At 47.3% G+C, this 13430-nt stretch overlaps 1 protein-coding gene across 2 annotated transcripts in view; it reads right to left on the reverse strand.

Moving 5' to 3' along the window:
• The window catches only part of LOC126526654 (protein 5NUC-like), a 156529-nt gene that overhangs the window by 86508 nt on the left and 56591 nt on the right, over positions 1-13430 (reverse strand). For both annotated transcript variants that reach the window (XM_050174521.3, XM_055068331.2), the window contains exon 3: positions 8854-9079. In XM_050174521.3, coding sequence (XP_050030478.1) covers positions 8854-9079 — 226 coding nt within the window. The remainder of the gene's footprint in view (positions 1-8853; positions 9080-13430) is intronic.

Raw genomic sequence — 13430 nt, forward strand, 5'->3', positions numbered from 1 at the left:
ATGGGTATTACAATTTTTTCGAAGATATAATATTTGCTGTGCATTTTGCTAACCCCTCCCTTCTGTTTGCTTTTTGAATAAATTAAACGCCAACCTTGGTATTAAAACTGAAATATGTCGTTTTTTATTTTTTAACATGCGTTTTAGCCCGTCTTGACTTAAAACAAAGTTCTCTGTCATTCGTGAATATTGCAATGGCACTCAGGGAATACCTGAGTGCCTTTGCAAATAGAAAACAATATTTTTTTTTTGTTTTTTACACCACCTAATTTGAAATGATACCTAACATTCGCCAGTCAGCTATTGGTATTTTATTGACTTTTTTAGTTTGCTATTTCGAGCTTTCGCACACCCGAGACTGTCGCACGTTTTGCGCATTCATCCAACGCAAAATGCCGCCAGTGTCTTCTGGTGAGTGTTTGTCGCTTGCTGACCCGCTAGTCAAATCCTCTCAGAGGCTGGCGGCGAACTTTATCAACAAAAGACTGTTGAAGCACACAAAAAAAGTTTCTCCAGCGTCTGCGCCGAGACCAAGTGAACCCACATGGGAATCGCAACAATCGGCATGAGCAGGGGCGGCCACTGTTAGAGGTAACACGGAGCGGGCGGCCGCGCTTCGCGGAGCGCCACGACGAGCGCCGCGCGAAGTATTGTAGCGCAGCGCAATCAGTGCCAGAGGCGGAGGGAGCTGCGCGTCGTCTCCTACGGTTGCTCACACTTCGCCGCGAGCAGTGAAACCTAGATTACGCGCGCGCTTTGGCGTACACAAACCCTGTAGCAATGGTGCGTCAACAGGTAGTATTCTAAATCAGTTATCAAAGCACGCAGGCATTCTGTACACCTAAAATTTGAACTGCGCCTTTTACTTCTAAAACGTCCCTTTTGTCAGAGAGGGTCGATTGCAGAATTGGCTTGCTAAGGAAGTAAAATGTGACACGAAAAACAAGGCGTATTTATAAGTCTATGCTTCAGCTTTATTATATCGTAAATACGAAGAAGCCCACTACCCGGGCCGCAGATGGTGCTCAGATGAAGATCTCCTTCCTTGGGATCACCATGGCTACTGTTTTTGTACCAGAGCACGTGCGGCGTAGTGGGAGGAACCGTAGCAGACAACGCGCCGCTATCCCCGCCTCTGGCGCCACAAAACTTCTCCCGGCGCCCGCTTGGTGGTCTGAGGAGCACGGCCACGCGCGCGGTGTTACCTCTAACAGCCTGAACAAACGAGTCAGTGAGCTGACTGCTGCGCCGGCTCTACCGACGCCAGCGTCGGTTGCGCGTTCAATTTCTAATCATCGCCATACGACTGCTTCGGAGCTCCGAGGCAGGCTGCGATGCTCACTCTTGAGAACATGGTATGCGAATAAACATTGATTCACGCAGAGTTAATTGTACCTGCCTTGACTAAAGTAAAGAGGTTGTGCGAGGTTGGCGAAACCGAAACCGGTACCGAGCGCGCCCGGACTACATTGCGTACGAATATAGTCATATGCAGAAACTCCGCACCCCTAGCTTTCGCTTCATAGCCAAGAAAAGTTGTCCGTGAGTATAGGAAAGGCAACATGAAACACGGGTAGGTATGATGAGATGCACATGGCCACTGTCACACCTGCGCGAGTCTCGACAGCGGGCACAGCGCCAGAAGATGGCGTAACAATGCCGTTTTGCACGCGCTCCCGTGCTGCGTGTACTTTTTATCACGGATGTACATTAACGATTGCACATTGTTATAGGAAAAGACGTATTCCACACATTTATTCACACTGCAACATACCCAAAACCAGGCAATTCACATTATCACACACACAGCAGCTACACGTCAGATGAAACTTCATTTCTGAGTTCTCACCGTACTTTATCTGTCCAAAACCGATATTAACATTGCCTTGGATTACCTAATATAAGTCTGTTTGCGCAATGCTTCGATTTGTTTATGTACTAACAGCTGGTTTCTTCATTCCCTGTTCAGCCGATTCGCTTCTAACAAATGCTGCTTTTTACAAAAACCCTGCAGTAATTTTGGCAATGTTGCTACCAATTTTTCAAAAACATTACTGCGGCTATAAAATCTCATATAAGGGACATCTGATTCTTACATATTCTGATCTAACCTCTATAAAGTATTGTACTCTAAATATCGCACCGAGTGCTGTTTTTTATAATTTGTCTTGCATCAATAAAATCTGTTCATTGTGTACCAGTGCTAACTTGTGACATAAACAATACGCTAGTTATTGTTATATTCTTATGCAGTTGTGCATGTATTTTTGTTTTCTAGCTATCCCCTCTATCGTCTGTTGGCTCTGTGACGTCTGCTTGTAAGACGTATAATACACTTTTGTAACCTTATTTTTGTGCAACAATAAACCCAGAACTGAACTGAAAAATAAACGCCGTATGAACAATTTTTTATCAAATGCTTTAAAATATAGGCTTTTTATGCACGTAGGGTTCCTTCGTCATGCAGCAACAGAAGAGGCAATTGCGCTTGCAATTTGAATACATGCACAAGTACGTCTTTGTAGAATTGTTGCCGCACGCTGACCATTTAGAGCACGGCGTAATATTGCCACGTGGTGTGGCGCAGCAAGGGACTGAAGAAGAGGAGAACGAGGTTCGTCTCGGCATCGCACGTCGCCGCTTACGTTTTCGTAAAGTGCAACCGCCTGTATCTTCATTCAGCTTGTATACCCCAGCAGGGTATACGCGATAATATACATGAATAAGGGCTGCAAGAGAGACAGGACTGAGCGCACACTACCAACAATTAATTCCATAAAGGGACAGCTAGCCCATACATAGGCAATCTATTCACATGCGCCACCGGGAAATCTATACAATCGTTCTGCGCCACTGTAACACGAGATGCGCCCACTTGCTTCCTCCACAAGCGAAAACAAAGATAAGACAGGGGAAAGCTCATGGCATAGCCATTACAACACTCAACAATAAACAACGAAAATAAAAGAAAATGAGCAAGAACACGCAAAATCAATAAATAACGGCAATGCAAGAAAGTGACTGCAAACAAAACAAGAAGCCGAGGTTCTTGGAACCAACATTCATAAAGTGGATATATAGACAGCGTGAAGAACTCATGCACGATCAACGTGAAGAGCAACTTGCAGCTGTGAAAGTAAAACTGAAGGTGGTCTTACGCACGTGTCATTCACACGTGTCATTGAAATTGACACGTGTACATATTTATCTTTTTCGGGTTACGGCTTTTCAGTGCCTAACAAATGTTATTGGCCAGCGGGGAGGCGCCTGCATCTATCGGAAGTTTCTCGAATACTAGCGATGGTTCTTTCTGCTGTCTGTTGCCACGGAAGCTTGTGTAATCTGATTGCGTGTGTGACGTGAATTGTGTACAACTTTTTGGAAGACACGCGGGCACCAGCAATCACTCGAACCTTCTATGGCTCATGTAAAAAGGCCGACATGCTGACCGGCTGGTGAGGCCTTCAACAATGGCCGACTATGTTCGCTGCTATCGATGTGCTTTGAGTGTAACTTGCTTTTGAGGGCGAGCACAAAATATTCGATGCCGTCCTGCTATACGTAATATTCGCTTACAATACAGCGGTGCAAGAAACAACAAAGATCACGCCATTCAAGCTATTTTCCGCAGGAACACAAAGACGACACTCGACGCCATCCTGCCGCACGTCACCGACGAAGAGAATCTTGACGCCGCCGCCTATCTCCAGCGCGCCGAAGAAGCCCCACAGCTCTCCCGCCTGCAGATCAAGAACCCGAAGAGGACCGACAGTCGAAACTACAACCTTCGACGACGTTACGTCGAGTACCAGCCCGGTGACACTGTTTGCGTTTGGACCCCACTGCGCCTACGAAAACTCAGGAAGAAGCTTTGACGCCTTTATTTCGGACCCTACAAGATCATCCGACGCGTTGGCGCTCCCGACTATCGTGCCAGACGGCATTTCGCTGTCACAGCGCCGCCGCTCACGACCGGAAGTAGTGCATGTCGTGCGACCTAAGCCGTTCCACCAGCGCCAACGAACTTTAAGTCATTGCATAGGTGAACTTTGGACTTCATTTTTTCTTACTCTATTTTTTTTTGCCGTTTAATAAGTGTCGTTTTGTTGTTTTTTTTTGCTCCCCTGTTAGGTTTGTAGCATCGGGATGCTGCTTATTTAGAGGGGGACATTGACACGTGCACATGTTTATTTTTTCCGGTGACCGCTTTTCATCTTCTAACAAATGTCGGTTAGCGGGGTGGCGCCCGCATATACCGGACGTTTCTAGAATATTATAGATGGTTCTTTCTGCTGTGCGGTTGTCACCAAAGCTTGATTAATCTGATTTACGTGTTTGCGCGACACCGTTTGTGTAGTACTTTCAGGAAGACACGCGGATACCAGCGATTACTGTGGGACCTTCGATGGCTCACTTATAAAAGCCGACACACTTGACCGGCACATCAGACCTTCGATGATCGCCGACTCTATTAGCCTCTATTATCGTTCTTTGAGCGTAACTTGCTTTTGAGGGCACAGGTTCGCCGAATAAAACGCTAGTTCCATCATTCACAGTGTTGCTGACTTCTTTACCACCACTACGAGGTGACAATATTTCGTTTGATAAAGAAAGCTCCAATAATCCTTTTTTTTTTGTCTTCGTCGGTGCTTGCGTAGCCAACGTTATTTGTTAGCAGCAGACATTGGGCTGCAGGCCCCGTCCTTGCGCAACAGTCATGCGAGGGGCGGGAGGGGGGGGGGGGGGAGGCGTTCCAGCTAATTCTAGCAGGTGCTTGCCTATTGGCCATGCCTGGTTATTCTGGCCGCCAACAGGTGACGCCACAAGCGGACGCGCTTCTCCTTGCTGCCACTTGCTGGCGCTCCAAGCAGCCTCCGCAGAGCACGGGCCATGCGCTCATGTTCCCTTTCATAATGGGCCACCCTGTACCTTATAAAAAGCTGTGGGAATAAAGGGCACCCCTGCCTCAGTGCCTTGTTGATATCAACTTTCTCCTCGATCCTCATCCCTTTCGATTGAACGCAAAAGCTATTTTCTAGGTAAATCTGTCTTTAAATTTGTATACAATCGTCGCGCGAGCCTTCCCCTTCCAGGATATTCCACAAAATATTGCTGTCTACGTTGTCATACGCTCCTGCAATGTCTAAAAAGGCCACATATAACGGTCTCCATTCTGCTCTGGATATTTCAATGCACTCAGTAACGACAAATACATTATCATGCAGACACCTACCTATTCTGAAGCCATTTTAAAGTTCTTCCATAATGCTATTATTTTCTGCCCATGCCTGCGAATTTAATTTAATTCCCTCCGTTGCTAACCTGTATATTGCGGACGTAATGGTCAACGATCTATATGAGTGAATTCTATCTTTCTACCCCTTACCTTTATAAAATAAATTCATTCTACTTTCCTGCCAACTATCTAGTATTCGTCTATCTTTTTTAGCTTTTTGCTTGTGCTTTCACCATAGCTTCCTTACTTTTTAGACCTAGTTCACTGATCAGCCTAACGGGAACCTCCTCTAGCCCTGAGGCTGTGCGCTTCGGAATTTTCTCTTCGGCTTTCCTCCAGATGAAATTTGCCAGCACCAGCTCCTTTTCCATCTCGTTCTCTTTCATGCTCTTTTTTTCCTAAAATACAGCCTCGTCATTGCTTTCGACATATTCGGCTGTTATATTTTGGATGTAATTTAATGCAGTGTACCCTTCACATTCGTTTCTATCTTTCTCTAGGATGTGTTGTTCTATTGTTCCAGAGTTCCGGCGTCATATGTTGACGTGGTTTTCAAATATTCTAGGTGCGGCATTGTTTTCCTCCCTTATTTCGGACAACCAATGTTGACTTTCACTTTTTATCTTTGCTTGAACGAGTGTTTGAACCATAGATCTTTTTCTCCCGGTATATTTCACGTTTTGTGGTTGCTTCATCCTGCGATAACTGCGCCCTTTTTGCCTGCCTGTTCTGTGGGGATGCTTTCGGTCATTCGGCGATCGCTTCTCGTATGTTCATGTTCCCACCAGCTTTTCGGTTTCTTTTTTCCTTTTCAACGCTCCCCTTGTCACCGTGCTACCATGCTGAACTGAACGGTACTACCTTGGATGCCAGTGGTGGCATCCTACTGTCGCACTGCGTGGTTTCGCGATGTTTGTCTTGAAAGCGATCTGCTTTGGGGGCACGGTCTAGGTGGCCCGACGGCTCGTGCCTTTTAGTGCACTGTGTTCTCACCGCTCAGTTTGCCTTGAAGTGATAGACAGCACAGAGGTCACTTCGCTCACTGCTGTTGCGTGATTCCTCCAGCCAGCATTTCTGACAGCGCGTGTCTGCGGTCATTCAGTGTGAAGTGTTCGTGTTTGCCCGTGCTCGGTGGCACCACGCTAGGTAAATTATATAGTACGGAATGCTTAGAATGGGGTCTTCTACTGCGAGGGCTGTTGAGTATGGCGCGGCCGCGTGAGCCCCGTCTTGAATACGATCTGCGATGCGGACAGTGTAGGCGCACCAAGGGCCGAGAGCGTCGTCTGCGCTATAGCACCCATAAGCGTGTGCGTCGCCCGCGTTAACGAAGTGAAACGTCACTGTCTCTTTATATTAGGGTGAGGTAAATGAGATAAACCGTACGCCATCGCAACATTACTGCCTCGCACAAGGCAGGCGGATAATTTTAATCGAAGGGAGCGCCAGCATATGGCCGTGCTACGCCTCATCGACTCCCTGTCTCGCAGCAGTGCAATGCTGCTCAGCTTTAGGGGCACCGGTGTAGCCGGGACGTGCCCGGAACAAGATGTTACCGGCCTCGCAATTCGAGCATTTAAATGGGCCGTTTTAAATGGGGAGAATATTCTTGAAAATTATTGTAACCATTCAGATTGAATAGAAGTGCAGTCGCTGAATAAATTTCGGACGACGGGGAGCACGAAGTGGCCACGACGGCCGTATTACGGAGGGGGCGAGATCCAAACACGTAAACCAACTTTAATGCACGGCAACGGTACATTCAACTAGTCCAAATTAAGTGATCGGAACGCATTCGACTAGTCCATTCAGAGCGCCGTGCTTTAGTGCAGCAACATAGAAGAATGCAAATCGCACCAACACAGCTTCATGGCGGCCATATACTTTGCCCTTTCAGGGCGCAAATTCAGGAGCCAATGAGCCTTTGAAACGGTTCTATTAGACATGCGCTTATGGTAACAGGCTCCATTGGCAGAAAGAAGCTGGCGCGCATTTTCTTGCTTTACTGCAAATCGCGACTAATAGCCGTAGTGTAGCGTTGCTGTGCCAGCAAAGACGTGCTTCCACTTAGCAATGGTATATAGGCGGAATTTTAGGTTGGCACTGTACACGGGCTACATTCGCTGACAGAGTCTGACTACCGATGTTCTTGACGATAAGGTTGAATAATTGTTTTATACGTACTTGCCACATTCGTCCAGTGGCTATATGCCATTCCGCTGCCGAGCTCGATGTCACGTGTTCAATGCCGACAGCGCGGCTGCATTCCGATGCAAAAAACGATCGTGGCCCACGCGTGGGGTACATGTTAAGGAAGCCTCGGAGACAGAAAGTATTTTCGAGCCCACCACTATGGCGTGCTTTATAATGAGATCGCTCTTTTGTCAAGTGAAGCCATACAGTTTAATTTTATTCGAATATTGAATTTATAACATGTGCACTATATAGGTGCTTCAAACGGTTGACCCCTATGCGCAAAAAATACAATTTTCTCAAAGGCACAGACTGATAGCGTATTCTATTTTACGCTATGGGTAGTATTTGGACGTCGAGCGGGGCTGATGTGAATGGCCATTCTTCTTAAGATCCACAAGAACATGCCGCCTTAGCTGCCGTCCGTTCTTTTCACAAGCGCTCTCCCATTGTGCTTCTCGTAGATTTCACAAGTCGCACAACACTAGGCTTAGGAATGACCTAGAGTGAACGTTGAACATTTTCTGGGACTAGAGTTCCCATTTATATGTCAGTGTGGGACTCAGCCGAAGGCGCGTACGAGCGCCCAAACATGTCGGACGTGGCGTACAATCAGATTATCTACGAAACCACCTTTATAGCGCAGTCTTGACCCAGAAATTAGCACAGGACGTAACACGCTTACGTTATAGTAATTATTTCGCCAGAACCCCACAATAGAAGAAGTGCTGGTTGCCAACCGAACCCATTATTAAACGAACGTTTGCCGAGAAAGGGAAATCAAACACAACTCCATAACATTTTGGCAAACGGCTGCTGTCGATCGTCTAAATCAAATCTGCGGGTCCAGTGCGTCTGCTCTCCATGACTCACCGCATACTCTATTGTAATCGCTGGTGATCGTGTGTGTTCCAGAATGCCGACCACTATTCGCGTCGCACACGCAATCTGACTAGAGAAGATTCTTTCGCTATAAAATAGGCGACACCACTTGAAAAAGTTCAGATACATGTAGGTGGATCCTACGAGTAGCGATAACATTGTAACAGTTGTTAGCCAGTAAAAGTAAACAACGCACTCGCGTCACTGCTTTCCTTTGCAAAGTAGTCCTTGCTCGGGCGTCTATAGCAGATACAGGCCTGATAGAACACGTACGTTATTCGGTGGTTTAATTATAAAGGTGCATTATCCAAGTTGAAAAGTCAAGTGTGTTGGATATGAACTCAACAAAACGAACAAACGTTTATTGAAATGCAAACGTAAATTTCATACGCAGCTTAAAGAAATCAGGAGCGACAAAAGGAAGATGCGAGGTATTTCAAAAAGAGGACGCAGTTGGTTTGCATATCTTCCTCGATGTTGCGAATTTCCACAGAAGTCACTTTCTTAGTGCGGGCTAATAATGCTGAACAGGCGATGCTTACCTGGTTTGGCGATTGTTATGGTTTCCGTTGTAACCACACCAAGAAAAGCAACCTGGCGTCCTTCGATATTGTACACTGTGGACCTCGGCAGCGAGATATCCCGGAAGCTCGGCTCAGCAGATGTGTCAAGGTTCGTCCCCAGAACCCTAATTTTAGCTTCTTTCATTTTCCGAAGAAATGGAGCCAGTCCCTCCGGCCCGTCGTCGAACTCATGATTTCCTAGGCACTGGAAAACAAATAATGCTTTAAAAGGCACACACGCTGGCTCGCAATGAAATGTAAGTGTGAGCGATGGAGAGAGGGAAGCTTTGCCCACCATACTTCTTGCTGGAAAATTATATTTCTGCAGCTCACAGTTGACGACAGGCCCAATTGTGTTCGTTGCTCTTGTGTTGACCACAGCCATTGCGACTGCCGCTGCCCGTAGACCTCTCCGCCGCTGAGCTCATTTTATAAGAAAGCTTTTTCCCTCTTCCTTCGACTTCCCCACTGGTAATGCTGCTGTTGCTGTTTGCCACAACACGTCGGGGGTGGGGGTGAGAGGGGGTCACAGCGTGTACATACATGACCGGAGCGTGGCGAGAGGAAAGGCGACGCGAGAAACTCGTTAGGACCTTTTCATTGCGCTTAATGGGCACAATGCCCTCTGGAGCTCCCTAGGCGTCGCCGCATTAGCCTCGTGTAAGCTGCTGTATATATCGGTGACACCCGCAAAATCATTGCAGAAATTTTAGCGCTTACCTTTCTACGAACTTGCAAATCCAGAGTGAAGCTAGGTAGGGTGGTAAACACGAGGGGGAGAGGAGGCAGAGGATGGGTAGAACCGACGCAGTCGTAAAAGAGTGATTACCAGACTTGTGACTCTTCGCTCGCAGTTCTCGTGCAAGGGGGCAGGATGCGAAAATGACGTATGGAGGCAAGGAAACAGCCGTTGCGGCAAACGAGATGAATGAAAGTTCAAGTGAGGCACTGTACGGTGCGTTACGTTATTTCTGAAGACTCAACACCATGAAAATTTGTCTAGCGGACAACTTACGCAGGACATGCAGAAGCAAAGCCGCATTGAAGCGCACCTTGTGGTCTACGCGGACCTACGGAAGCATTCAAATGTCAAATTAACACTTCTGTGCCCGCCGCGGTAGCTTTGCGGCTATGCCATTGCTCGAGGTCGCGGGTTTGATCTCGTACCGCGGAAGCCGCATTTCAACGAGAGCGAAATAAAAAGCGCCCTTGCACTTTTATTTATGGACACGTTAACGAACGGTTCAAAATTAATCCGGAGTGCGACTCTGTGGCGTGCCTCATAATCTGATTGTGATTTTGGTCGCGTACAGCCTCATAATTCAAATAAAGTTTAATGCTTCGGCCTCGACGCGATGTGCTATGTCAGGCAATGAAAATGCTGAACCCTGTCAAATTTTATGAAGCATGGCGCGTAACAACGCCCCAAGCAAACAGCTCCCCCAGTGTCTTCACTTTACTACGCAAACAGGAGTGGTACACGCAAGGTAACGTTTGAAGTCCCCTCAGCAGTCGCATGTGGGACTAAAGGTTGAAGAAATAAACAGCACAGAAGGCTTCGCTTACATCAACTCCCACAGTGCGTGGGATCTGGACAATCTCCACCCCCCCCCCCCCCTTCCCCGCGGTTCCATAAGTACTTTTCATTGTGATCCCCACCATGCCCTTAATACTGACACGTGTAGTTATCTTTATCGAGCGACCATGTTTCGCCGCCTAACAAATGTTATCGCACAGCGCGGGACGCGCCTGCGTGTATCCGAAGTTTCTGGAAAGTTATCAATGCTTCTATCCGCTTTCTGTTGTCGCCGAACCTTGTGTTATCTAATTTCATCGCCTTACGCGAATGGTGTAGAACTTTGTGGAAGGCACGCGGGTCCCAACGATTAGTCTGGAACGTTCGACGACTGCTGTATAAAAGCCGACGCGCTTGACCCGCTGATCAGATTTTCGACGATCACCGACCGTGCTCGCCGCTATCGTTCTGCTATAAGTGTAGCCTGTTTTGTGGGCACAGGTTCACCCAATAAAAGTTAGTTTTGTCTTTCACAGTATTGCTATTATGTTCTTCAACGTCACCACCACGTGACAATACTCTATAATCACGGCGCAACACTTCTACGCTTCAATGTCTTTCCTAACCGCCAGCAATCTTGATCACATACGCATCGTTGCTCTTTCTGCAAATATTGTTGCTCCTCAACTTAAAATGCGGCTCTTCCATCGACTCTTCCCTTGGATGGTTTGCTCAAGCAGGCAAACACCCTTGACGTTCACGTCGATGGCGTTCCTGTCAGCACTTTGTGTCATTAGGGCGCACGCGTATTTACCGTCAGTCTCGGTTTTGCTGTCAAGTGCGGCATCCTTACAACTGTTGCAACACGAGCCATGCTTGTCGCTGAAGGTGTCGCGTGCGCTGTGGCAGACATCTGTATACAGCCGCGTTTATTGTTGGCGGTTCCCACACGGTTCTTATTTTTGCCGTTTTATACAATGACCAGTCTCTTCGCCATCCTTCATTTTTCCTACACGGACTTTGCTCTGGTTACGCTCATAAAGGGACACTAAAGTTTACTATGAAGTTAAGTTAAAGTGATAAAGCAATGCTCTAGAACGTCCAAGGCTTCAATATAATCGCGAACAGAGCTTTAGTAACCGAGAAATTTAGGTAAATGCATGACACGATTTGAGACCCCCCTGCGACATTCCGGTACTAGCCCGATGACGAAGGCACTGCTCATCATAATTTGTCACTAGTACTCGACTACTCGTATTAAAAAAACATTTCAATAGGTTATAAGACGGTAGAAAATGCTACTTGTCTACTTCTGTTCAATTCTAAGAAAAAATAACATATTGACGTTACCCTTCAGTAGCATGGGTGGTCGAAAGGTTCCGTTTTCGCTCGACTCTGTGCCGCGCGCGCTTTGGTGTTTCAGTTGTTTCGTTATCGCGTCGTGTTGCGCTGGTTCTGTTCGCTCGCGAAACTTACATTTGGAACAAGCAGCGAGAATGCCACGTCCATGTGGTGTCGTGGGATGCGTGAACGGTCCGCGGAACTTGGCCAAGGGCAGCTGCAGCGGCGAATCCAACGCTGCTTATCACTGTGTGCCAACGAGTGAACCTCTCCGTTCGAAGTGGTTAAGTGCCGTACCTCTGCCACAGCGCGTTGGCAAAGAGCCGAAAAATCACATAGTGCGCTCGCTGCACTTTTGTCGAGAGGATTACGAGTTCGACGCCGACTTACGGAAGTCGTGTGAGGTGCCTTTCAAAGCAATGCTTTCCCGTAGCGCTCTTCCATCGGTGTTGCCTGCATTCTCTGAAGCGCAAGAACTGCAGGTCGATTCCGGGGCGGTGAGTGCGGCATTTGGTTTCCACGAAGGAAAAGCTACAAATGTGCGAATATGTACAGCCATGACATACAGTTGCCGTCCTAGTAGTACGCAACGACGCCGGCAGCGCGAGCCTTCAGCAGCAGGTTACGTTCATCAGTGCTTAAATCGCTGAAATCGAGCCCAGTATCGCGAGCCAATGTGTCGTTGTCAGGGTCGTCCATTGCAACGAGCGTCAAAGTTGGCGTCATAAAATAAAGAAGCAGCTTATCGTCGCGCGCCTTCCCTTCCACTAGCCACCATGGTTCCGCTTTAACACTGCTGTCGGCTCTGTCTTGGCTTTGTTTCTGGCCGCATGTTTGCGTTTTACTCATCGACGACGCAACGTACTATGAGACCATGACGCCCCCACTCCTCGATCGGAGGGCGGGTTATTTGAACTGTGCTAGAGGTACGCGGACGCTTCAGAACACATAAAAAATAAGTCTTTTAAAATAAGTCTCTTCTTCGCATGAAACAAGCGTTTTGTGGTTTCTGGGATAGTATTTCAACAGTCCACGTTGACTTAATATTAACCTTTAGTGTCCCTTTAATATCACTTCTTCTGCCGTCCTTAACCTTGAACTTGTCTCCATTTTTTAGAGTGCAATGGCCGGCTCCTTAGGCTCTCAATTGGCGCCGCCCGATGCATTCTGCTTAAACGAGTTACTGGCACCACCTACATGCTTATGCTCCCTTTTCGTACCAAGTCTTCTGCACCAGTAACGCAGGAATTTGGTAGGGCGGATATACGTGCTCAATGTCTCCAGCGCTTTTCAAGTTTCGAACTCTTAAACGGCTTATCGCTGAAGGTTATAAAACCCTGGCATGTTCTGCTGCTGCGATTTATGATACGTAACCCCAGATGACGGCAATCATCATAATCATCTTCTTCATGATCATAATCAGCCTGTTTTATGTCCACTGCAGGACGAAGGCCTATCCCTGCGATCTCCAATTGCCACTGTCTTGCGCCAACCGATTCCAACTAGCGCCCGCGAATTTCCCAATTTCATCTCTCCACCTAGTCTTCTATCGTCCTCGATTGCGGTTCCCTTCGTACCCATTCTGTAACTCTAATGGCCCAACGGTTACCTAAGCGGCACATTACATGACCTGCCTGGCCCCATTTTTTTCTCTTGATGTCAATTAGAATATCGTCTATACGCGTTTGCTCTCTGATCC

Source organism: Dermacentor andersoni, chromosome 8 (assembly GCF_023375885.2).
Source record: "Dermacentor andersoni chromosome 8, qqDerAnde1_hic_scaffold, whole genome shotgun sequence".
NCBI lineage: Eukaryota > Metazoa > Arthropoda > Arachnida > Ixodida > Ixodidae > Dermacentor > Dermacentor andersoni.